The 26345-nt window shown below is 45.2% G+C and overlaps 2 protein-coding genes across 2 annotated transcripts in view; one reads left to right on the top strand and one right to left on the bottom strand.

Moving 5' to 3' along the window:
* Nucleotides 1–982: 982 nt before the first annotated feature.
* PSMB3 (proteasome 20S subunit beta 3) lies at nucleotides 983–20076 on the top strand. Its single transcript, XM_063425370.1, has 6 exons — nucleotides 983–1091; nucleotides 10229–10413; nucleotides 10988–11095; nucleotides 16332–16509; nucleotides 17547–17641; nucleotides 19951–20076. The coding sequence occupies exons 1-6, from the start codon at nucleotides 1089–1091 to the stop codon at nucleotides 19997–19999; spliced, it is 618 nt and encodes a 205-aa protein (XP_063281440.1). The 5' UTR covers nucleotides 983–1088; the 3' UTR covers nucleotides 20000–20076.
* Nucleotides 20077–20183: 107 nt separating this feature from the next.
* The window catches only part of PIP4K2B (phosphatidylinositol-5-phosphate 4-kinase type 2 beta), a 47288-nt gene continuing 41126 nt past the window's right edge, over nucleotides 20184–26345 (bottom strand). Inside the window, exons 9-10 of the mRNA XM_063458812.1 lie at nucleotides 22476–22579; nucleotides 20184–22370 (exon numbers count right to left, since the gene is read on the bottom strand). Coding sequence (XP_063314882.1) covers nucleotides 22290–22370; nucleotides 22476–22579 — 185 coding nt within the window. The 3' untranslated portion in view covers nucleotides 20184–22289. The remainder of the gene's footprint in view (nucleotides 22371–22475; nucleotides 22580–26345) is intronic.

Raw genomic sequence — 26345 nt, 5'->3', positions numbered from 1 at the left:
AACAAATATGAACGCTAACCTTGGCCAGTGTTTGCGACTAAGTGGCTACTAAAAAAAAAAGTCTGGAATACCCTGGGTTGTCTACTTTAAAAAAAAAAAAAAATGTACATGTGGGGTGTTATTCAGAGATTTATGACAGATAGTGTTACAATGTCACTATTGATACATTTTAAAAATGTATGTTTTGAAACCGCAATGTCCTACTTGTACTTATAGCCCTAAAACATGCAAAAAAATAGCAAAAAGCATGTAAACACTGGGTAATTTTAAACTCAGGACAACATTTTGAATCTATTTAGCAGTTTTTTTCATTCGCTTTTGTAGATGAGTAAAAGATTTTTCACATAAAAGTCAAAAAACATGTATTTTTTTTTCAAATTTTCATCATATTTTTTCTTTTTTTTTAATTACATGAGATTATATAAATCATGGTATGTAAAGAAAGTCCCTTTTGTCCTGAAAAAAACAATATATAATAATTTGTATGGGAACAGTAAATGAGAGAGCGGAAAACTACAGCTAAACACAAACACCACAAAAGTGTAAAGAGAGGCCTGGTCCTTAAGGGGTTAATTATTGGGAAATGCGTAAACAAAATATGAAGAAAAAAATAAATCATGTGATGTCACAGCTCCTCTTTTAAAAAAGTATCCTGCTCCCCCTACCAAATATACAGGCAGAAAATACATCAGTTCATTCCACCTGACTCCATCACTGGACATGACATGGGCCTTCCTCTTCTCTCACATGGCTATTATGTGTTGTCATGGCACCGGTCTCCCATCTCTCTCGTTTGGCATTTCGACCACTTCCGGTCCTCCAAGGACCCATCATGCATCATTCTACTTCCGGTTTACTTGGTATCCCAGCATGCAGTGAGGCTCCCTATGACTGAGCTTTTTCGTTCCAAACGCCTCTCCCAGACCCAGTTAACCAATTAGCGCTGACTGACAAGACCCCAGCCCAATCAGCAGCCACTTGTTTTATTTCTCTCACCAATCAGCGCATTGTGGGAGGGGTCTGCAGAGCGCTGCTGTAACCGGCTTTGGGTTTCGCTTTCGCACAGAGGGAAACGACACGGAGCAGCCATGGTGAGACCCAAGAGGACAATGGAGGAGGAGGGAGCCGGGGGGAGACAGTATAGCTCGGGGAAATCCCAGGACAGAAGGGGGAGGGGTGTGTGAAGGGGCTCCCCAGCGTGTTGGGCTGCTGGGGTGCCAGGGAAAGGAAGGGGGGTGCCAGGGGAAGGACATTAGAAGCTGTCGTGTTGGGGTGCCAGGAGATGGAAAGTGGGTGTTGGGATGCCAGGGGAAGGACATTCCGTGCTGGGCTATCAGGAAAAGGAAAGTAGAACCTGTCGTGTTGGGGTGTCAGGGGGCTACAGAGAGGGAGGCTCTGTTATGTTGCAGTGCTAATGGAGGAAAACGAGGCTCCTGTGTTTTGGGGAGTCAGGGAAAAAGGGAACCCAGGCATGTTTGGAGTAGTGGATATTATGGAGGCAATGTTGTATGTTATTTCTTCTGGCAGGATCAAGTATAGGTAAAGGAACACAACAACATTCAAAATAGTTGTATGGTTTTGACATTTGGAGTGTGCCTTTAAACGGACACTATAGGCACCCAAACCATTTCATTTGATTGAAGTGGTCTGGGTGCACTGACCTCTTAACCCTGCAGCTGAAAACATTGCAGTGTTAAGGCTGCTAGAGGCACTTCCTGCTGTAAACAGCGCAGGATGATATCAAACCTCCACAACGATGCCCTGCATCTTTGAAGTCTGCCATAGGAAAGCATTGAATCAATTAAGGCATAATCACTCAGCACTCGCTGCATATTCACATTCAGTTCCCCCCTCGTGATGACTTCACAGGAGACAACTAGCGCCAAGGTTTTTTTTTATACCCTTTAATTGTCGCTGAGGCAGTAGGACATTATAGTGCTAGGAATACAGCTTTGTTTTCCTATTAACTCTCTACACGCTATATCTTAGAGCAGTGATGGCGAACCTTTTTGAGCCCGAGTGCCCAAACCGCAATACATGCCAATTTTTTTTCCTTAAAGTGCCAACACGGCAATTAAACCTGAATATTGAGGTTTAAGTTTAGAAAAAACAACTCGTACTGTTGTCCGAACTAATTAACAACTTTTGTTTTAAAAGAACACAACGACAGAGAGTTCAATGATACAAATTTTAAATAATGATATAAATAGATAAAATTAAGCTTATATTTATTAGTATCTCGAAAAAATGCAATACATACACACACAGACTGCTGAATACATACACACACACACAGACTGCTGAATACATACACACACACACAGACTGCTGAATACATACACACACACACAGACTGCTGAATACATACACACACACACAGACTGCTGAATACATACACACACACACAGACTGCTGAATACATACACACACACACAGACTGCTGAATACATACACACACACACAGACTGCTGAATACATACACACACACACACAGACTGCTGAATACATACACACACACACACACAGACTGCTGAATACATACACACACACACACACAGACTGCTGAATACATACACACACACACACACAGACTGCTGAATACATACACACACACACACACACAGACTGCTGAATACATACACACACACACACACAGACTGCTGAATACATACACACACACACACACAGACTGCTGAATACATACACACACACACACACAGACTGCTGAATACATACACACACACACACACACACAGACTGCTGAATACATACACACACACACACACAGACTGCTGAATACATACACACACACACACACAGACTGCTGAATACATACACACACACACACACAGACTGCTGAATACATACACACACACACACACAGACTGCTGAATACATACACACACACACACACAGACTGCTGAATACATACACACACACACACAGACTGCTGAATACATACACACACACACACAGACTGCTGAATACATACACACACACACACAGACTGCTGAATACATACACACAGACTGCTGAATACATACACACACACACACAGACTGCTGAATACATACACACACACACACAGACTGCTGAATACATACACACACACACACACACAGACTGCTGAATACACACACACACACACACAGACTGCTGAATACATACACACACACACACAGACTGCTGAATACATACACACACACACACAGACTGCTGAATACATACACACACACACACAGACTGCTGAATACATACACACACACACAGACTGCTGAATACATACACACACACACACAGACTGCTGAATACATACACACACACACACACACACACAGACTGCTGAATACATACACACACACACACACACAGACTGCTGAATACATACACACACACACACACAGACTGCTGAATACATACACACACACACACACACAGACTGCTGAATACATACACACACACACACACACAGACTGCTGAATACATACACACACACACACACAGACTGCTGAATACATACACACACACACACAGACTGCTGAATACACACACACACACAGACTGCTGAATACACACACACACACACAGACTGCTGAATACACACACACACACACACAGACTGCTGAATACATACACACACACACACACAGACTGCTGAATACATACACACACACACACACAGACTGCTGAATACATACACACGCGCACACACAGACTGCTGAATACATACACACGCGCACGCAGAGGCTGCTGAGTGCGCGCACGCAGAGGCTGCTGAGTGCGCGCACGCAGAGGCTGCTGAGTGCGCGCACGCAGAGGCTGCTGAGTGCGCGCACGCAGAGGCTGCTGAGTGCGCGCACGCAGAGGCTGCTGAGTGCGCGCACGCAGAGGCTGCTGAGTGCGCGCACGCAGAGGCTGCTGAGTGCGCGCACGCAGAGGCTGCTGAGTGCGCGCACGCAGAGGCTGCTGAGTGCGCGCACGCAGAGGCTGCTGAGTGCGCGCACGCAGAGGCTGCTGAGTGCGCGCACGCAGAGGCTGCTGAGTGCGCGCACGCAGAGGCTGCTGAGTGCGCGCACGCAGAGGCTGCTGAGTGCGCGCACGCAGAGGCTGCTGAGTGCGCGCACGCAGAGGCTGCTGAGTGCGCGCACGCAGAGGCTGCTGAGTGCGCGCACGCAGAGGCTGCTGAGTGCGCGCACGCAGAGGCTGCTGAGTGCGCGCACGCAGAGGCTGCTGAGTGCGCGCACGCAGAGGCTGCTGAGTGCGCGCACGCAGAGGCTGCTGAGTGCGCGCACGCAGAGGCTGCTGAGTGCGCGCACGCAGAGGCTGCTGAGTGCGCGCACGCAGAGGCTGCTGAGTGCGCGCACGCAGAGGCTGCTGAGTGCGCGCACGCAGAGGCTGCTGAGTGCGCGCACGCAGAGGCTGCTGAGTGCGCGCACGCAGAGGCTGCTGAGTGCGCGCACGCAGAGGCTGCTGAGTGGCGGGGGGTAGGGGTGCTGTGTGTGTGGGGGGGGGGTAGGGGTGCTGTGTGTGGGGGGGGGTAGGGGTGCTGTGTGTGTGGGGGGGGGTAGGGGTGCTGTGTGTGTGGGGGGGGGTAGGGGTGCTGTGTGTGTGGGGGGGGTAGGGGTGCTGTGTGTGTGGGGGGGGGTAGGGGTGCTGTGTGTGTGGGGGGGGGGTAGGGGTGCTGTGTGTGTGGGGGGGGGTAGGGGTGCTGTGTGTGTGGGGGGGGTAGGGGTGCTGTGTGTGTGTGGAGGGGGTAGGGGTGCTGTGTGTGGTGGGGGGGGGGGTAGGGGTGCTGTGTGTGGTGGGGGGGGGGGTAGGGGTGCTGTGTGTGGTGGGGGGGGGGTAGGGGTGCTGTGTGTGGTGGGGGGGGGGGTAGGGGTGCTGTGTGTGGGGGGGGGTAGGGGTGCTGTGTGTGGGGGGGGGTAGGGGTGCTGTGTGGGGGGGGGTAGGGGTGCTGTGTGTGTGGGGGGGGGTAGGGGTGCTGTGTGTGGGGGGGGGTAGGGGTGCTGTGTGGGGGGGGGTAGGGGTGCTGTGTGTGGGGGGTAGGGGTGCTGTGTGTGGGGGGGGTAGGGGTGCTGTGTGGGGGGGGTAGGGGTGCTGTGTGTGGGGGGGGGGGTAGGGGTGCTGTGTGTGGGGGGTAGGGGTGCTGTGTGGGGGGGGTAGATGTGATGTGTGTGTGGGGGGGTAGGGGAGGGATGCTGGGTGCTGTGTGGGGGAGAGGAGGGGTGCTGTGTGGGGGGTAGGGGTACTAATGGGGGGTAGGGGTGCTGTGTGTGTGTGGGGTAGGGGTGCTGTGTGTGTGTGGGGGGGGTAGGGGTGCTGTGTGTGTGGGGGGGGGTAGGGGTGCTGTGTGTGTGGGGGGGGTAGGGGTGCTGTGTGTGTGTGGGGGGGGTAGGGGTGCTGTGTGTGTGGGGGGGGTAGGGGTGCTGTGTGTGTGTGGGGGGTAGGGGTGCTGTGTGTGTGGTGGGGGGTAGGGGTGCTGTGTGGGGGGGGTAGGGGTACTGCTGGGGGGTAGGGGTACTACTGGGGGGTAGGGGTGCTGTGTGTGTGTGGGGGGGGGTAGGGGTGCTGTGTGTGTGGGGGGGTAGGGGTACTGCTGGGGGGTAGGGGTACTGCTGGGGGGTAGGGGTGCTGTGTGTGTGTGTGGGGGGGTAAAGGTGCTGTGTGTGTGTGGGGGGGTAAAGGTGCTGTGTGTGGGGGGGGGGTAAAGGTGCTGTGTGTGTGTGGGGGGGTAAAGGTGCTGTGTGTGGGGGGGTAAAGGTGCTGTGTGTGGGGGGGGGGTAAAGGTGCTGTGTGTGTGTGTGGGGGGGTAAAGGTGCTGTGTGTGTGTGGGGGGGTAAAGGTGCTGTGTGTGGGGGGGTAAAGGTGCTGTGTGTGGGGGGGGGGTAAAGGTGCTGTGTGTGTGTGGGGGGGTAAAGGTGCTGTGTGTGTGTGGGGGGGTAAAGGTGCTGTGTGTGTGGGGGGGGTAAAGGTGCTGTGTGTGTGGGGGGGGTAAAGGTGCTGTGTGTGTGGGGGGGGTAAAGGTGCTGTGTGTGTGGGGGGGGGTAAAGGTGCTGTGTGTGTGTGTGGGGGGGGGTAAAGGTGCTGTGTGTGTGTGGGGGGGGGTAAAGGTGCTGTGTGTGTGGGGGGGGGTAAAGGTGCTGTGTGTGTGGGGGGGGGTAAAGGTGCTGTGTGTGTGGGGGGGGGGTAAAGGTGCTGTGTGGGGGGGGGGGTAAAGGTGCTGTGTGTGTGTGGGGGGGGGGGTAAAGGTGCTGTGTGTGTGTGTGGGGGGGGGGTAAAGGTGCTGTGTGTGTGTGTGGGGGGGGGGGGGTAAAGGTGCTGTGTGTGTGTGGGGGGGGTAAAGGTGCTGTGTGTGTGTGGGGGGGGTAAAGGTGCTGTGTGTGTGTGGGGGGGGTAAAGGTGCTGTGTGTGTGGGGGGGGGGTTAAAGGTGCTGTGTGTGTGGGGGGGGTAAAGGTGCTGTGTGTGTGTGGGGGGGGTAAAGGTGCTGTGTGTGTGTGTGGGGGGGGTAAAGGTGCTGTGTGTGTGTGTGGGGGGGTAAAGGTGCTGTGTGTGTGTGGGGGGGTAAAGGTGCTGTGTGTGTGTGTGTGGGGGGGTAAAGGTGCTGTGTGTGTGTGGGGGGGTAAAGGTGCTGTGTGTGTGTGGGGGGGTAAAGGTGCTGTGTGTGTGTGGGGGGGTAAAGGTGCTGTGTGTGTGTGGGGGGGGTAAGGGTACTGCTGGGGGGGTAGGGGTGCTGTGTGTGTGTGGGGGTAAGGGTACTGCTGGGGGGTTGGGGTGCTGTTTGTGTGGGGGGGTAAACGTTTAAAAAAAAAAGTATGGTAAATCATTATCCTCTCTCCCCCCCCCCCCCTTACCTTTAATGAGGGGGGGGGCACAGTCATCCCTGGCGGTCCTGTGGTGGCAAGTACTGCTTCCAGTTCGGGAGGCAGGGGAAGGATCTGTGAAGCAGCTCCCCTGTACTCCCGCGCGATGCTGTGTGGAGCATTGCCATGGTAACGCGCTGCAACGCTCCACACAGCTTGCTCGCGGGAGGACAGGGGAGCTGCTGTGTGTGGGGGGGTAGGGGTGCTCTGTGTGTGTGTGTGTGTGTGGGGGGGGTAGGGGTGCTGTGTGTGTGGGGGGGGTAGGGGTGCTGTGTGTGGCGGGGGGGTAGGGGTGCTGTGTGTGGCGGGGGGGGTAGGGGTGCTATGTGTGGCAGGGGGTAGGGGTGCTGTGTGTGTGGGGGGAGGGGAGGGATGCTGGGTGTGGGGGAGAGGAGGGGTGCTGTGGGGGGTATGGGTGCTGTGTGGGGGGGTAGGGGTGCTGAGTGGGGGGGTAGGGGTGCTGAGTGGGGGGGTAGGGGTGCTGTGTGGGGGGGTAGGGGTGCTGTGTGGGGGGGTAGGGGTGCTGTGTGTGGCGGGGGGTAGGGGTGCTGTGTGTGGCGGGGGGGTAGGGGTGCTGTGTGTGGCGGGGGGGTAGGGGTGCTGTGTGTGGCGGGGGGGTAGGGGTGCTATGTGTGGCAGGGGGTAGGGGTGCTGTGTGTGTGGGGGGAGGGGAGGGATGCTGGGTGTGGGGGAGAGGAGGGGTGCTGTGGGGGGTATGGGTGCTGTGTGGGGGGGTAGGGGTGCTGAGTGGGGGGGTAGGGGTGCTGAGTGGGGGGGTAGGGGTGCTGAGTGGGGGGTAGGGGTGCAGTGTGGGGGGGGTAGGGGTGCAGTGTGGGGGGGTAGGGGTGCAGTGTGGGGGGGGTAGGGGTGCAGTGTGGGGGGGTAGGGGTGCAGTGTGGGGGGGGTAGGGGTGCAGTGTGGGGGGGGTAGGGGTGCAGTGTGGGGGGGGTAGGGGTGCAGTGTGGGGGGGGTAGGGGTGCAGTGTGGGGGGGGTAGGGGTGCAGTGTGGGGGGGGTAGGGGTGCAGTGTGGGGGGGGTAGGGGTGCAGTGTGGGGGGGGTAGGGGTGCAGTGTGGGGGGGGTAGGGGTGCAGTGTGGGGGGGGTAGGGGTGCAGTGTGGGGGGGGTGGGGGTAGGGGTGCAGTGTGGGTGGGGGTAGGGGTGCAGTGTGGGGGGGGGGTAGGGGTGCAGTGTGGGGGGGGGTAGGGGTGCTGTGTGGGGGGGGTAGGGGTGCTGTGTGGGGGGGGGTAGGGGTGCTGTGTGGGGGGGGTAGGGGTGCTGTGTGGGGGGGTAGGGGTGCTGTGTGTGTGTGTGTGGGGGGTAGGGGTGCTGTGTGTGTGTGTGGGGGGGGGTAGGGGTGCTGTGTGTGTGGGGGGGTAGGGGTACGGCTGGGGGGGTAGGGGTGCTGGGTGTGTGGGGGGGGGTAGGGGTGCTGGGTGTGTGGGGGGGGGTAAGGGTACTGCTGGGGGGTTGGGGTTCTGTGTGTGTGGGGGTAAACGTTTAAAAAAAAAAAAAGTATGGTAAATCATTATCTTCTCTCTCTCCCCCCCCCTTACTGTTAATGAAGGGGGGGGGGGGGGGCGCACAGTCATCCCTGGCGGTCCTGTGGTGGCAAGTACTGCTTCCGGTTCGGGAGGCAGGGGAAGGATCTGTGAAGCGGCTCCCCTGTCCTCCCGCGCGATGCTGTGTGGAGCATTGCCATGGTAACGCGCTGCAACGCTCCACACAGCTTGCTCACGGGAGGACAGGGGAGCTGCTTTAAAGATCCCTCCCGTGCCTCCCGACCCGGAAGCAGAGTAGGCGCCTGCCGTTTCGGGCAGGCAGGTGCCTACTCTGCATTAATGGCGAGCCTATGGCCGCGTGCCCACAGAAAGGGCCCGGCGTGCCACAGGTTCGCCATCACTGTCTTAGAGGGAGTGGGGTAAAGTGACACAAGACGTAAGGGTAGGATGTATTTCATATACGGGAAAAGTGGTCTATAAGTTCTAAGTAACGGTTAAGAGAGACCTCCGTCTTTCATAATGAATGCAATGAGCATACAATGCTATGGTACCATTTTAGAAACAATAAGAAAATGACTTCAGTACAGAACTGGCAGACCATAGCTTGGGAAGATAAACAGGAAATGTCTATAGGTCACAACCACTAAATGTTATTAGTTTTTCCCCCTTGGTTGGTGATTACTGTGTTGAACCTGCAGCAGCTATGTTGTTACCATTCAGTAGTAGCATAATATCTAATGTTAAAACATCTCCAAATATCATGATGGCATCTGACAACTCTTTCTGTTGGTCATTTTGGATGAGGAGGAAGTATTTCATGTGGGTGCATCTTTAGACTTTCAGTTGATTTTTGCCAGGATAACACGTAGATTCATTCTGGGACCATATAATTTACATGATTTGTGGATTATATGCTTCTTAACAAAACTTAAGCAAAGAATACATACTCTGTATAAAACTTTCATTGTACCAAAATTCCATTGCAGTTATCCATACGCCTAGATTTTGCAAATTTAGAATATTAAAACATGATGCAGGATATGTAAGTTCAAAGACATACAGTGCCACAATTATGGTAAAAAAAAAATAATGTGAGGTAAGTATGATTTATTATCAAAAGATCACAAATTTAGGGATTCCCTCTACTTATATTAGCAGAGGGATTTCCTAACAAACAGTACTGAGCCCTTTGCGAGATTTCCACATGAAAAGGAGATCGTCCTCTCCTGCATGCTGTTCCTGTACATCCCAGTTGAAATATTGTTGGCAGCAGGGATTGCAGAGTGACTCTATTTTGGGCAAGGATGTAATCACACCAAAAACATAATAAAGGGAAACTCTAAGCACCAGAACACAACAACAGCATAATGTAGTACTGCTTAAAAGTGACTGTCCCTGCATTCTCTAGTAATGCAGCCAGCCAGTAGGGGGGACTCCTGTTGCAGGACTAACGTTTGGCATCAAAACACTCTGCATTAAGACGCCAAATGCTTCTCATGCTAATCTCTATAAAGAGAGGCTAATTGGCATATCATTGTAATTGCCGCACATGCACAGTAGCCTCATAATGTTTCCCTATGAAAAGCATTGGATAGACTTAAATCATCATTAATGAGCTCATTTGGGACAAGAGCATTGCAGCGCTAGCCTAAAAGCAAGTAAATCTTAGTTATCTTTTTAGGGAGGACCCAATAATCTTGATTGTTTGGAAAACACTCAACATTAGACATCATACAGTTTTATATACATTAGGTTGTTTTTTTTTGTCAGTCAAACCCTGCACTATTCACTATACCCTGTCATAGAGAATTCTAACCAGCCATAATTATGGCTATGTAAATAATGTGTCCCTAATCTTGCTTTGCAGTCTATTATGTCATATAACGGTGGGGCCGTCATGGCCATGAAAGGAAAGAACTGTGTGGCTATTGCTGCTGACCGCCGCTTTGGAGTCCAGGCTCAGATGGTGACTACTGATTTCCAGAAGATCTTCCCTATGGGAGACCGCTTGTATATCGGATTAGCTGGTCTTGCAACAGACGTACAGACTGTGTAAGTGCTGTCCTATGTCATCCTTAGTGGACAAATTGGATTAGTGGAAGAACTTACAGTATAGGCAGAGGCTATTTCAGAATGTACGTACAAACCTACTTGATATACCATTGTCTTGAGTCTCAATAACGTCACAGAGCTTACATTTCTTGTTGGACGTGAAAATTATTGTTGTAGTACTGATCACGTCTTTACACTATATAATAAATGTTTCAGGCTGCATGGTATGTATTAGTGACAGATTGCCATGGACAAACTCAAATTCTTCATTGTTTTATTGGAGAAATACTGTATAGTCATTGAGAAAAGGACTAACCAGCAATCCTTATAGATAGAGCTGTATTTTGTACTTTTAGTTGTTCTGCTCAAGTCTTTGAGGTAAAGACTTGAACAGAGCTCCACAATAAAGTTATTTTGTTATGAGTCTGTTATTCCAGAAACTAAATAGATTTTACAGCCTTCCGAATATATAAAAATATAGGCTTAGGTTGGTTAAATGGCTATTGCGTACTGTAAACTACTGTTTCTGTGATGGAATCTCGAACCTAATATGAGTTCTGATCCACTGTCCTAGGTCCCAACGTCTGAAGTTTCGTCTGAACCTTTATGAATTAAAGGAAGGATGTCAGATTAAACCCAAAACATTCATGAGCATGGTGTCTAACTTGCTTTATGAGAGAAGGTGAGTGGCATAGTTTTTCTATGACTTAGTGGCTGACCATTGAGGTCGCATGAGGCAAAATAAGGTGTACAGCTATGCTCATTGATAAATAGGTGATAGGGATGACATAAATGTACATGGATTAGAACAATTGTAGGCAAAAATAGGGTAAATGGGGGGCGGGGCCGGACCGCCGAGCTGGATGGTCGCAAGCATGAGAAGCTCCTGCAACAATCCACTAAAAATAAGCAAAATGCTGCCAAATAACAAGCCTGCACACTTGAAAATAGACCGACAGCACAGGCGCCCAAAGCAGAGGGAACACTGGATCCAGGGAGAGGCTGGCCTATCGGGCTCCAGTCCCCTGGAGGAGAACTTTCCATGGCCTCAACGGAGGCCTTCTCCAGCGGTGAGTGGGGCAGACGGCCGCTGCCCCTACTATCCTGCAACAAAGCTCCCAGCCAACGGCGCCAAACATAGTGGACCTGGCCCTGTTCCCCCCCCTTTGGACCGGTGGGGGTCATCCCGGTCCTCACCCTGCGGCTCTGGCCGGGCTGCCTCTGAAGGGGCCGTGGGCACGACAGCAGCGTCTAAGATGGCGAGCGCCACGTGTACGGAGGACGAGGGGGAGGCTGACTCCCTCCCCACACTCACAGCGGTCACCGCAGCTCCCACATTCCGAACATGCCACAAGAATGCCGGTGGGGGTCATCCCGGTCCTCACCCTGCGGCTCTGGCCGGGCTGCCTCTGAAGGGGCCGTGGGCACGACAGCAGCATCTAAGATGGCGAGCGCCACGTGTACGGAGGACGAGGGGGAGGCTGACTCCCTCCCCACACTCACAGCGGTCACCGCAGCTCCCACATTCCGAACATGCCACAAGAATGCGGGATAACACTCGCATACCCTCACAGCCGAAACAACCAACCTTGACGGCAGCTGCACTGAGGGGAAAGCACAACAATGCACGCCAAACGATCCCGCCCGAAATACCGAATCTGCAGCCAAGCGAGAACTGCCGGCACCCCAGCCGACCTTCTACCGACCTTCTACCCACCTCCCAGCAAGCCTGCACCGAGACGTCCCAAGAACCGGCAAGCCTGTTCAACCGACTTAAAAATCTCCCTGCGGCACCTGTCATCAGCCTCCAGATCAACATGAGGGGCATGCACACCACCTTACAGCTACAACCTGAGAGACGTTTGCAGGACACCCACAGCACGGAAGGGAAGCGCTCTGACACCCACTCAGACAGATCCTCGAACCTAAACAGAAGCAGCGGAGCAGGTGCCGGACGGCGGTGGGACTCCTTCTTTGCCGGTGAGAGCTCGGGACCAACATGCTGGCTCTCTCGCCTCCCCCCCCCCTGGGGCGGCTTGGACAGCCCCGATACAATAGGGTGAAAATCTGTAATACACATGATCCGTATTTAATAGTATCTCTGCCCACTGGCCCTCATGGCGTTATTTTACTTATCATTTCGTTTGCATTTTTATTAAGCGATATTTTACTTATTCTGTGAAACGTTAACCCAGAGGCAGACTCTGAGGGATCCCCTCTAGCGCAAAATCACAGCAACTGCTTAGCTAAATATCCTTAGAGCAGTTAGCTCGACCCCAGTAGTCTACAAAACTACTTGTCTCCTCAGAATGCCACTAGACAACTAATATTTCAAGTTTAACAAATAACATAACACCGAACAGCAACTAAATAAGCAACCACAGCAGTGACTTAGCTAGCATGTAACTTAACGTATGGTTCATACCTAAGAAGTCATATCCGTGTTATACCCATTTATCTGGTCTATGCATGTTTGTAGTGGCACTATATATATATATATTAGACAATTCATTGAGAATAAGCTTAAAAACTGTATATTAAACATAAAATTGTGCATGCAAAAAAAAAAAAAAGCAGGTACACACAACCGTTTAGCCAAGCTTGCTAAAAATATAATATGTGCGGACTCTCATGCCACTGTTTATCCAATGTATTATATATATATATATATATATATATAATAGACAATTCATTGAGAATAAGCTTAAAAACTGTATATTAAACATAAAATTGTGCATGCAAAAAAAAAAAAGCAGGTACACACAACCGTTTAGCCAAGCTTGCTAAAAATATAAAATGTGCGGACTCTCATGCCACTGTTTATCCAATGTATTATATATATATATATATATATAATAGACAATTCATTGAGAATAAGCTTAAAAACTGTATATTAAACATAAAATTGTGCATGCAAAAAAAAAAAAAGCAGGTACACACAACCGTTTAGCCAAGCTTGCTAAAAATATAAAATGTGCGGACTCTCATGCCACTGTTTATCCAATGTATATCTTGCAATACGCTGTGTGGCGTCTGTTGAATCCTTGTACCAACCTGCACAGCAAAAATAAAGAATAAAAAAAAAAAAAAAAATAGGGTAAATGTACTTAAAAGAATACCATGATGGTCTGAGATGACCTTTTTAGAAACACCTCTACACATTCAAAAGAAAAAACACTAGTTGCTCCTAAGGGCTCGTATCACAGTATGCATGGTCTGACCAACACTACCTATACCTGACGGCGCCTGTTGTACCTTAATTGTCCATCATGTATACATGGTCTGTCCCTGTAGCTCAAGAGCCCATCTGTATTTCTGATCATGCCTCATCCGAACACTAACGCAACTACATCAGACGCCTCTTGTGTTTATTATACTTTGTACTTTTCTTTTCTATACACTATTTTACCTGTAAACCTACAAATACCTTTAAATAAAGAATGTTAGAAAGAAAAAAATATACCATGGTAACCTATGCTGATAATGTTGGTTACAGTGCAATTAAAGGACCACTATAGTGCCAGGAAAACAAACTCATTTTCCTGGCACTATGTAGTCCTTAGGTCCCACCTCCCCCTCTCTGTGAGACAGCCACTAGAGGCTGGATTTAACCCTCAGTGTAAACATAGCAGTTTCTCTGAAACTGCTATGTTTTCAGCTGCATGGTTAAAACTAGAGGAACATGGCCCCCAGGCCACTTCATTGAGCTGAAGTGGTCTGGGTGCCTAGAGTGGTCTCCATTCTATTTATTATAGTTGCATAGATAACAGGGGCAAACAATGCTTTTGCTGCCTGAAATGTATTTGTATGAAGGCTGCACATCATAGACCTCCATACTACAGCACTCTGTCTAAAACCAGTCCTCATGACCCAGTAACAGTCCAGGTTTGTCAGTAGTTCTAGAAAAGGAAAAACCTAAATCTGGACTGTTGCTTGGACACGGAAATTGGTTTGACTACCACTGCTTTAGAGGGTGTTTTGCAGTCTTTCATAGAGCCTGTTCTGAGGTTCCCAAGACCTTAAAAATGTATAAAACATAAAAAAAAAATGTAATTGAACTTGGACAAAGCTGTTAAAAAAAAAAAAAAATGACATGACTATTAAGTATTTGAACTTGTAAAATTTTATATGAATAAAATGGTAACCACGTCAAAGAGATCAACTGGTTATAATTCTTTGAGTGTTCTTTAAAGGAAAAACCTGTTATTTGTTTTCTTTTCAGGAAGGGAAGGCAGGAATAGGGCAGCAAAAATAAGGTGGTTCAATTCCTAAAGGGTTGAAAATTGACTGGTGGTATGATCTATGCACCAGAATCACATCTTTATAGTAGTGTTTTTGGTGCTTAGATTGATAATTTAAAGGACCATTATAGTGCCAGGAAAACTCGTTTTCCTGGCACTATATTATTAATAGGTCCCCCCCACCCTCATGACCCCCCTCCTGCCAGACTGAAGGGAGAGGAAGGGGTTAAATCACTTACCTTTCTCCAGCGCCGGGCTCCCTCGGCGTTGGGGACTCTCCTCCTCCTTCCGACATCATCGGCTGAATGCATATGTGCGGCATGTTTTCCTATGGACGCTGGCGTCTTCTCACTGTGAAAATCACAGTGAGAAGCGCCTCTAGCGTCTGTCAGTGAGAGAGCCACTAGAGGCTGTATTAACCCATATGTAAACATAGCAGTTTCTCTGAAACACCTATGTTTACAGCAGGCAGGGTTAACACTAGATGGACCTGGCACCAAGACCACTTCATTGAGCTAAAGTGGTCTGGGTGCCTATAGTGGTCCTTTATAGCAAAACCCTTCAAGTGCTCCAAAGAGAAGATGTTGGCATGCCACCATCAATATATATACTTGTTGAATTAAAAACCCCTGAAATAAGGGTATTAAACTAATAGAAGCGAAAATGAGACACAGTTTGTAGTTTGATTTCTGTTTGCTTGCCAAATAGTTTTGTATAGTAATGCAGCTTTTCTTATAGTAATGTTCTATCCTGGGTGTTAAAGACAAAAACTACTTATGTCTTCTGGTAATTTCAGAATAGGATTAAAGGGGAACGCTAAACATCAAATCCAAGTGGTCTTGTTGCATATATAGAGTCCCTGCAGACTAACAAATGTGAGCATTGCTGTTTCTCTAGTGTGCCACTTTAGGCACTCTCTCCTAGAACCCCTTTTTTTTTTTTTGGCTTGATGTTTAGTGTCATGACAATGAGGAAAATTCCAAGCGCACAGCGCAGCATGCTCAGTAGAGTACTTTTTTGGGAGAAGCATTAAATCGGCTTGAGATCATCCCAGTGATGATCTCAGGAGATGGCAGAGTGGTGGCCATGGCAAGACCTGAAGGCACCTGGATAGAAAAACATTGTTTAACTTTATTATTATTATTATTATTTGCAAAGAGGGCCCAACAATCTAATGCCACATGGGACACTGTAAGATTCTAAATATTTAAATACATTAAAAATGTTAGTGTTCATGTAAGGGTCATGGCTTGAACTTAGATCTACTGGTTAGACTTTAGAATTATGAGACCTCTTTCCGGGTAATTTATTTTTATTACATGACTTTATTATTTTATGTTATTCCTAACCCCAAAAATATAAAATAAAATGTAATCTATTAACTAGTTTAAAACATGCCAAAGAGCTTTTGAATAGTAATTTATTTTTCATATTGTGGCTTCCAGCATCTTACAGGAGCTTTCCAAGTATGGGATAGCAATGAAAAAACACAAACTGTAAAATCTAGAGAATTGCATGTTAAAATGCGATCAATAAAACATAAATATTCACTTAGATCCAGTGCTCAGAATGTTTCCTCACAAGTAATTTGTACAGATTAGTAAAGTTGGCTTTACAAACTGTTGGTTTGCTTTTTATCCTTAATGTTCTTTGGATATTTATTCTTGACTCCATCAGGTTTGGCCCATACTATGTTGAACCTGTCATTGCTGGCTTGGACCCCAAGACATTTGAGCCCTTTATTTGTTCATTGGACCTAATTGGTTGCCCGATGGTAACAGAAGATTTTGTTGTGAGCGGAACGTGCTCGGAGCAGATGTATGGAATGTGTGAGTCCCTTTGGGAGCCAGATCTGGTGAGTTAAACAAACTCTTATGCAAGATATGGATTTCCAATTTTCTAACTTTTGGCTTGGTTCATGCCAAACAATTGAAATTGTTTTTACAACCAATGAAACTTCATGAAAACTCCTACTGACTGCACTGGAAGTACAGAATCCTTCTAGGATTTTGTGATGCGAGCTGAAAGCTATTGGTTTCTCCTGGAGCTGACTTACTCCCCAAATGTCTTCTGATTGTCCCTTTTATCCAGTTTACAACCTCTGTCTCTGAACAGCTCAGCTCACATTGTGTTCACAGTGGTTCATTATGTACTGAAAGGCAGAGGCCAGTCCAGAACACTGAAATGGGGGATTTAAGGAGGCAGAAAAACGTAATTTAAAAAAATATATTTTTTAGCAATAACTAATGAATTGGGCACTGACAAAAATACAACATACCTGTGAACTCAAAGCATGAGCTATGTTTGTAGCCAGAGGGTCTCTATAACTTTATATCCTAAATCTGCAGACATTTCTGGATGTTATTGACATATCAGCCTTTTAGTGTTGAGCTGAACTACAACTCAGAAAAAAACATAGCCGTGCTTTTGGATTAGATGTACTATCCTTCTGGAAAAACACTTCAGATTTGAAAATAGTTAACATCTACTAAAGCAATTAAATGTCACGTGAATTAACCACAAATTCAGGATCATGGGTCTTGCCTGGAAACATGCACCTAGCTCCTCCTCCATGATGCCACCCTGGTTTCATTGTTTGATAGAAGAATTAGCATAACAAATAAAGTATATGTGCTGTAGTTGCGGTTGCAGAGGAGAGCAAGTTAAGCTGCACAGTTAGATTTAATACATACAAACTTGATGTTGTAAAGTCTTAACAAGGTATGCAATAAGGAGGTGCACTCAGAAGAGTGTCTATGGTATGTAGCTTTTAGCATCATTAGACAAATACTTGAACAGGCCAGTTACAACTGTTAACCTTGTGTTTGAAACATGTCCAAATGTTACTCATTTATTTTACCCATTAATTTCTGTATTCATTACCCAAAATAGGAACCAGAGGATTTATTTGAAACAATCTCTCAAGCCATGCTAAATGCAGTGGATCGTGATGCAGTGTCTGGAATGGGAGTTGTCGTACATGTAATGTAAGTTTTTTTGGAGAGCCAAGTACAGTCAGAAGAATACAATGTCATTATGATACCCCATGCCATTAGTGCAATGTATTGTCAAAAATGGTCTTTAGAGAGCTTGAGAGGAACAAATGTCTTGACACTTTTGTCTAACTATTTAGGTCTCCAGCCCCCCTTGCATTGCATGGGAAAGGTTTAACTAATCTCCCCCCCCCCCCCCTGTGTAGGTCGTGCCATGGCTGGCTCCACTTTTTTTTTTTTTTTTATCATTTTTAGAATAAATGCAAGACCATCATATTGGGCATAAAATGCCAGAGTAATTATAGAGAGCATATGTGCAGACAGATAAGTAATGAGTATAGCTCAGTTATGTGGTGACGGTACTGTGTCCCAGTTGGAGAAGGATGAAATGGCAGTGCGCTTATAGAACAGAACCACATCTGCTCATTACCGGCTGCCGGGTCAGTCAGATCTCCGCTGTGTGGGATATGGTTGGCAGCTAGGCTGGTTTTGGATTCTCATTTGTAGGAGAGACAATAGATGCTGGGGTTTCCTGGTTTGTGGCGAGGTATTGGCCTGTGCACTCCTGTGGGTGTGCCACACATGGGGAAAAGGCAGGATATTCTGACATATGTCTGCTTTGCTGTTGCAGGGAACTGCAGTAGGCTACTGAGATTAGAGCAATTTTTGGAAAAGTCAAGTAATGCTGTAGCCTCCTATATTTTAGACTGTCAGATTTTTGAGAAGTGGTTGGGTATAATTGAAGAGCAACCAATTTAAAGATTTCAGATTCATCTACTGGACCCATGTCCTTCTTGGACCAAAATATTCGCCCCTAGCTGCATACAAATTGTAAGAGAACAACTTGGGCTGTTTAAAGTGAACCTAACATGCAAATTCACTGACCTGCAATAGTTACTATATATCACAAAGATACATGGTGTATCAATGTAAAATCTAGAGATTTGCTCACTTTGTCTCCATTCCAGAGCCGCCATCATGCTTTATGCGTGTTACAAATAGAGTAACATCCATCTCTGGGCAGTGCTGTGCTCTTCTCGCAGTCTTCTTTGATTTGCCCCACTCGGGGCGCATCCCCAAACAGTGCAAATCTAGTCAGTGATGCAGGTGTCGGGATGGAGTGAAGTCAAGTCAGTTTCCATAGTAACTACAGCACATGCACTGGTTGCAATGGGTGGAGAGCAGAGAGACCTCCAATGGAAGATCGTTTCTGCTTTCACTCACCAGTGAATGCCTCGGTACGTCGAGGCATTGACTGAAACCTGTGAGAACTTTTTTTTTTTTATAGCATAAAGGTATAGATTAGGAGCCAAAATCACTTGGCTGAATTTAGAGGTAACTTTCCCCTTCTCCCTCACATATTGAACTTTACTAGTAAGTCATAAGCCTTATGGGTTCTACCTCTTCACTTGCCTGTGGTCTATATTCTGCTCCTAAAGTTCAATATCCCACATACATGTGCTAGGATCAAATGGGAGATATGCCCCAAAATTTTTTTTTCCCCCCCTTGCTTCCTACAGTTGCTATTTTGTTAAAGGTGACTGTATTGGTTTCACCATATTGTCTAATTTTACTTTGATACTATATATATCTAACCCTGGCAATTACCCTGGGGGCTAATTTACTAAACAGCTGAGTGATTACTTTGAGAGGCAATCACATTGCTTGAATTACCTCAACTGATAGCCAAGATAATGTAGTGAGGGGAAACCTGCACACTGAATAAATGTAAATTTTAGTTTACAGTCAAAGGCTTCCCCCACGTAATGAGAATACATTTATTTGTACTTCAACACTAGACAGCAACCAAGTGTGGAGCCAACAATGTTTTAACCCAACACAGTTATTTGTCAAGCTAGAAAATTATCGGTTGCATTTTTATTTATTTTTTGACAGCTTAGGCAAGTGATCACTGTTGAGTGCCTCACGACACAATTAGTCAATCAGCGACTGGTGCTGGACTGGCTCGTTTCTGAGGCAGCCAGCAGTAGTCAGTTCACCCTGGAGTGCACTGTGGTAGCTGGGTATAAGATTGCTGTGATTGGCTGCCACAATAACCCTATAGTGTGGGTGAGAGACCTATTCAAGCTGGACAGTCTCAAATTAGGCTGCCTAGTATGCCCTGCAACGGTGCACTAAACAGTTGTTAATGCAGGTTCCCCAGGCAACTGTTTAAAGGGCGGTCACAAAATGCATTGACAGCACTGTGCCCTATAAAGTGGTTGTTACAAAGCATTGTTGTTTACACAAGCCCCAAGACTGTAAAGTACTCATGTGATTCTAACACATTTTTCTCTTTGCAGAGAGAAAGATAAAATAACCACAAGAACACTGAAGGCACGAATGGATTAAAACACTTCATATGTTCTGGATTCTCTGATTTCGATCAATACCTTTTTTTTATTATTAAAAAATTATATATCCACCAAATTAAACACTTGTATTTATTTCTAGTGCCATGGTAGTGCATATTTGCTCTCTGTACATTGTGTTGCATGCAGGGTGTTTAACAAAATGATTGACACTACTACAAGAGTAACCAAGAACACTCACTTTATTGACAAGTTTTACAATTGATGAAGGAAAAAATTTGGCAAACTGCTGTTTGTGGAAACATGAACCATTCCCTCACCTCTGCTAGACATTCAGACTAGTTCTTGAAAACAATTCCATCAAGCTCCAGTGCTATTGCAAATGCAATATATATTTTAATTACTAAGGATAAGAAGATTGGGAGGACATACTGTAACACCAGCACTCAGACCAAAAGATCATCATTATAAAAAAAAAAATATGAAAAACTCAGACAACCATATATACCATGATTAATATTAAATAAGTACAAGGAATAAAAGATGACCTAGGAAGAGAACCAAATCAAGAGCCAAAAAAAAAAAATCCCTTTTTCTTTAAACAAAAAAAAAATTGCAACTCGTTAATAAAACAATACTGTCAGAAACGATTAGCATTTGTAACAGAATGCTACATTATATGTAAACAGATTACAGAACACTTATATTAAATCAGTTAAATACCTGGGAAAAGGAAGCAGTTTCCTTTAGGGTAAAACTGAAGGAGTGCCGTGGCAGTTAAGTCATAGTGAACTCCTTAACCAACACAAGGATCAACAACACATCTGATTTAGGGACATTGGACCTAGAACAGTATAAATACTACAAAAAGGAGAGGGGGATTTGGGGAGTTTGTCTTCATTATAGACTGTAACATTTCCTGTGCCTTTAGGATGAGGCTCAAGTTATATAAGAGCATTCTGTGAGGATGGGTAGATCTCTCCTGCCATCATACTGAAATTAATAGTTATAAGTGACTAAACTTCAGCTATCTGAACCCATAGACCTAGTTTTATACATAATTCCAAAATTGAATATTTACATGAATATTGTATTGAGCTACCAACAATGAAATTGAATGTAGCATGGTAGTAGTGCTTTTTAAAAGGATACTTTAATGGCCGCAGAATTTCTGCTCATTACCACCTTTTGCCCAAAAATCATCTGGTCAATAAGAGGGTAGTCTTATTCGGTCTTATTTTTTTTTGCACTGGAATGTAAGTGAAATTCTAACATGGTTTGATAGTTTCAGGATTCTATCCTAAAAAATTAAGTGACAAAACAATAGTTCTGATGGATGCTAGCTAATGTGTTAGACTGGTACATTCCAAAATCTAGTTCAGTTTAATTGCACCAAGTAAACTGCATAATCAATGCAACGTTCCATTAAGAAACAGTGTAGGCACCAATCTATCACTGTCATGCAAAAATCAAACAATCATTTGGATTTATGAACAGCATTTCACATCAAACAGCTTAATGTATTTGTCCCATTCATTCTGATATGCATGTACTTCTAGATTGATTAACCTCTGAATCCATGCCAGGGCGAGCACATGGAAGCCAGAACGTTCTATTATACCAACGTTTGGAGCTAATGAATATGCTTCATTATTCTGAGAGATCCCATATCATCTCTCAAAAAGTATATTAATCAACATTGTTTTTACTTGTGAAACCATAATTTTTAGGTTTGTGTATTGTCAAGAGGAGAAATCCACCATCCATTGACACAAATTGCTCCAATCTACAATAGATCAAATGTTTTGAGACAAGATTAGTTTAAGTCAGTGATAGCTACCTTTGGAATTGCAGATGGACGTGAACTGTATTTCTGTGATAGGCTTGAGGCCGGTTATAAGAAATCTAGTGCACTAACCTCTGTAATCCAATGGCGTAGCGATGGAAAACTCAAGCAGGACTTTGGTGGGAAAAGGTCATATAACAGCAATAGTGTGCACACACCTTACAGGCAGAGTACAAAATACTTTCAGATAAAGATAAGGGCAGGGAAGTCTCTACTGTGGGACTGGGGAAGTAACTCAATTCCTAGTATGACCATATTGTCTGTGTGACCTTTAAATTCAACATTACAAATTTTAAACAAAGGGTGGGGTTGTCACATTATTGTTAACATTGTAGGGTGGGAGGGGGGCTCTACAAACAGGATGGGCATGCAGCACAGACCAGCTCACTCAGACTCATGCAGACACTTGCACGCACACCCCCGGGAGTGACCGTAATCTCTCTAGGCATAAAACGGGTAGTGCCAAGGGACGGAGAAAGGAGAGCTACGCAATGATGTTGGACATGAACTCAATAAAGCGCTTTGAATACTGCTCCGGATTTACTGTTGAGATCTCTGCTCCTGCCTAGAAAATAAATGAAAAACAATAAGAAAGCAACATGGAGTAGAGATTAAAAATGATTGTGACAAATTCAGCATTTGGCGACTTTGCTACTCTACTCATGCTCACCCCATGTTTGACAGTTTTGGCTGCATGTGCAGCTTTTTTCTTGGCATCATATGGTGTCAGGATGTCTATAATGGCCATGAAATAAACTTCCTTCTTCGGTGCATCTGGAGAGAGAAATCATTTTACTTATTAAAAGTATAAACAAAAACTCTAAACTATTGTATTGAAGTCAAACAAATGTTAGGCGCGGATTATGAAAAACAAAGGCTATTTTGAGATGTGACCAAGGCCCTTTTGTCATGCATTCATTTTACTACAAGTTCACCTTGTCTGTTTAAAAAGGACACATGACATGATTCCCTTTTATTCCAGAAGTTTGGTCCTTAAGGGGTTAAATAAACCCATAAGTATTGTGTGTGCCCGGGGACAAGCCGTAATACAATGTCGGTTGTGATGTGATGAAACCGACGTACGGGCCTGTAAATAAAGAGGGTTCCACCAGGTAATGATTTAATAAAAAGGGCAGTGGTAGGTGGCCAAATGGTCGGCCACGGTTTAGATAAGAGGGTTGTGGAAGTGGAAGGGATATCCGGTGTAGCGCTCTAATAGTAGTGGATATATAGAAATAATTGAAAGAAATCCTAACTGTACCTTAATGGATCATATACATTTATGAGTAGTATCACTCTATTCAGGGTAACCTTAAACAAAAAACACAAATATACAGAACATAGTGCAACCTGTATACAGAGTGTAAATAAAAAAAGGAGTGCGTAGATAACTAACTCACACTTTCAAGAGCTATCACACTAGCTCAGGTATATGCGCCTTAGGGTCCGTAGAGGCGACCCTCACCCTCCTTTCAGTCCAAGTTTTCTCCAGGTGAAATGTCCTAGGTAATGGGTATAGGAGGGAACGCTATATGTTCCCTCCTATACCCATTACCTAGGACATTGCACCTGGAGAAAACTCTGACTGAAAGGAGGGTGAGGGTCGCCTCTACGGACCCTAAGGCGCATATACCTGAGCTAGTGTGATAGCTCTTGAAAGTGTGAGTTAGTTATCTACGCACTCCTTTTTTTATTTACACTCTGTATACAGGTTGCACTATGTTCTGTATATTTGTGTTTTTTTGTTTAAGGTTACCCTGAATAGAGTGATACTACTCATAAATGTATATGATCCATTAAGGTACAGTTAGGATTTCTTTCAATTATTTCTATATATCCACTACTATTAGAGCGCTACACCGGATATCCCTTCCACTTCCACTATCTTTGATAGAAAGATAAGCACGGTGGCATAGCAGCTCACTATAAAACTTTGGAACTATCCAGATTACTAACCTATATACATAAGCGCTTGTACTTCCTATTCTAGATAAGAGGGTTGTTTGAGTTTAAATAGCCATGTAAGCTTTCCTGCAACTACAGGCTATAGCAAATTCTCAGTTTTACATTTAATAATTTATACACGCCAAGTTCAACTAAAGAAAACAAACTCAAAATAAATTTAATTAGTCCTGTTTAAATCCCTATATATTTATTTCAACTCCTTTTTAGAAATTATAAAAAAAAATTGCAAGGAGGTGTTTCCGGTTTTAAAGCAAAATTCAGCATGCTGAGATTACAACTTCTATAGTAGTCACAGAATACAAAGCCGCTACACATACTATATTATATCTATATTTTCCGAAATTACATCCCCAGGTTACTCAACTAAGAGCATTTTGACACTTTTAATGCAATTATTTAATTACAAACCTAGGTCAAAATATTTAAATGTGGGTTTTATTCACATGTGGTTTTTCTTGCTGAAATTTAATGACCTGTGTGTCCCACTACTGTAAAACACCATATTTGTTCTGCTACTGTTCTTGATTACAATCATACCCACATGCATACCTTTTCCCCTACAATTGCCCTTAAATTACTGAGGTTGATATAACTTGCCACGAAGAACTATTAGAACTTAAATATGACAAAAAGAGTAAATGTAATTTCGGCTGTGGTGTATAATAAAATCTCTGGCAAACCAATGGAGACCTGAACCCAATGGAGGGGGCATCAGCAAAAAGCTGGACTTTGGTCCTACAGTGGGACTATCGTGGTGAGAGTGGGAGTAAGGTGATCCACACATACAGGACTCTGAATACAGCATTAAGCCAGTCCCTTCTGTGTATATACAAATTACCCAGTGTACCATTATTACATCTCTAGCACCAAAGTGCACGTGTCTCCACAGTCTCATAGAAATGTCACCCATGCTAACCATAAATAGCTTGACTTTATTCTGTTGCACAGCCTAAACATGTATGCTTCTATCAAGGTATTAACTAGCCTTTTCATATCTAGCGAGTCCACATAGTTAGACACATACTCATTTGCTACAGTCAGGCAAGTAGATTATGTTCATTGAATGTTAATAAGCCTGTTTTACATTTTACATGTCCAGTGTACACCAGCTAACTTACATGTTTACCTTACCTTTACTGTTATATTCACCGCATAATTTGCCTAGCCTGTACTAAAAGTTATGTTTAAGTTTGAATATAAAAACATGATTCAATTAAGCGACGCACAAAACTGAATCAACTACACTAGTATGCTGGTATAGTTACCATTACACCGGACACAGCATCTTAATTTTATTCCATGAGCAGAAAGTTTAATCGACGTTATTTTAGTTTATTTTATGTTATGAATATGCTTAAGCAACGACAATCGATACCGTATATTGCATAACTCAACCTTATAAAAACATGCAAGATCAACCCTGTACCTCTATGTTTAAATGTTTTATAATGCGCTGGAGGATTGCCTCTGGGGTACCTCACAAGCGATTGTACTAAGCTTATGCACTACAAAAATAAAGAATTAAAAAAATAAAATTAAAAAAAATCTGGCAAAATAAAAAATGCCTGCGTTATATCAAAATATGTGGAAAATGATATTCAATTTATTGCTACCTTTCCCTACCACATATCTTGTAGAATCAGGCTTTAGTGCTGTTAATCATATGAGCAAACATAGAAACAATCTGAATAACATCGAAAGAGGAGACTATTTGTTCCTTACGAAAATCAAACCAGATATCAAATATTTCGTCTCGCAGCATCAGCCTCAAGGATCTCATTAATCACCAGTTAAAGGTAATTGCAATTTACTTTACTGCTTTCACATTTAACTTTATAAAAGTTAAAAACATCATAAACTTGGCCTGCAATACCTTGAGAGGGTGAAGAAACAAGAAAAATCCTATCAATCCCAATCATTTTTCTCCTTGTGGCCTAGAATAATGGATTTCTCCAGCACTAGCAGAATCTTCATCTAGAAAATCCTTTCACAAAAGACTGAACTACTCTCTCCAAAGTCAGAATGTAATATTAGCCCAAGCCTCCTTTCCTCTGCACAAAGTTAAAGATATTATCCAAATGAATGAGAGAAAGCAGATCAAAAACAAAATTACAAGGGAAAAATCTACCCCTTTCATCAAAAGGATGGAAAGTTTAAGGACAATACCTCCCTCAATAAGTGATGCCGCAATAATATAAAATATAAATACATTATTCAGCCTTGCCTTTAGAAAGAGTTACTTCTCTGACAGATTCAATGTAGAAGTACATATCTGGCTCTGGGACCACGTCTACATCTACAAGTCTATATCTCAACAGCAGTAAAAAGAGAGGGATTATTTAAGAAGTCTGTCAAGGAATTTTCCGTAGCTGTTGCATTTATTTCTCAAAGCATATAATAAAATATATTATGTCTTAAAGGGACACTCCAGTGCCAGGAAAACAAACCTTTTTCCTGGAACTGCAGGTCCCCTCTCCCTCCAACCACCCATCCCATGTTGCTGAAGGGGTGGAAACCCCTTCAGTGACTTAACTGAGACCCCCGACGATGTCCCTCGCGGTGGTTTTGGGTCCGC

This window comes from Pelobates fuscus, chromosome 6, assembly GCF_036172605.1.
Source record: "Pelobates fuscus isolate aPelFus1 chromosome 6, aPelFus1.pri, whole genome shotgun sequence".
Lineage (NCBI taxonomy): Eukaryota > Metazoa > Chordata > Amphibia > Anura > Pelobatidae > Pelobates > Pelobates fuscus.
The sequence above is the reverse complement of the archived record's forward strand: the minus strand, read 5'-3'. Positions and strand labels throughout refer to the sequence as shown.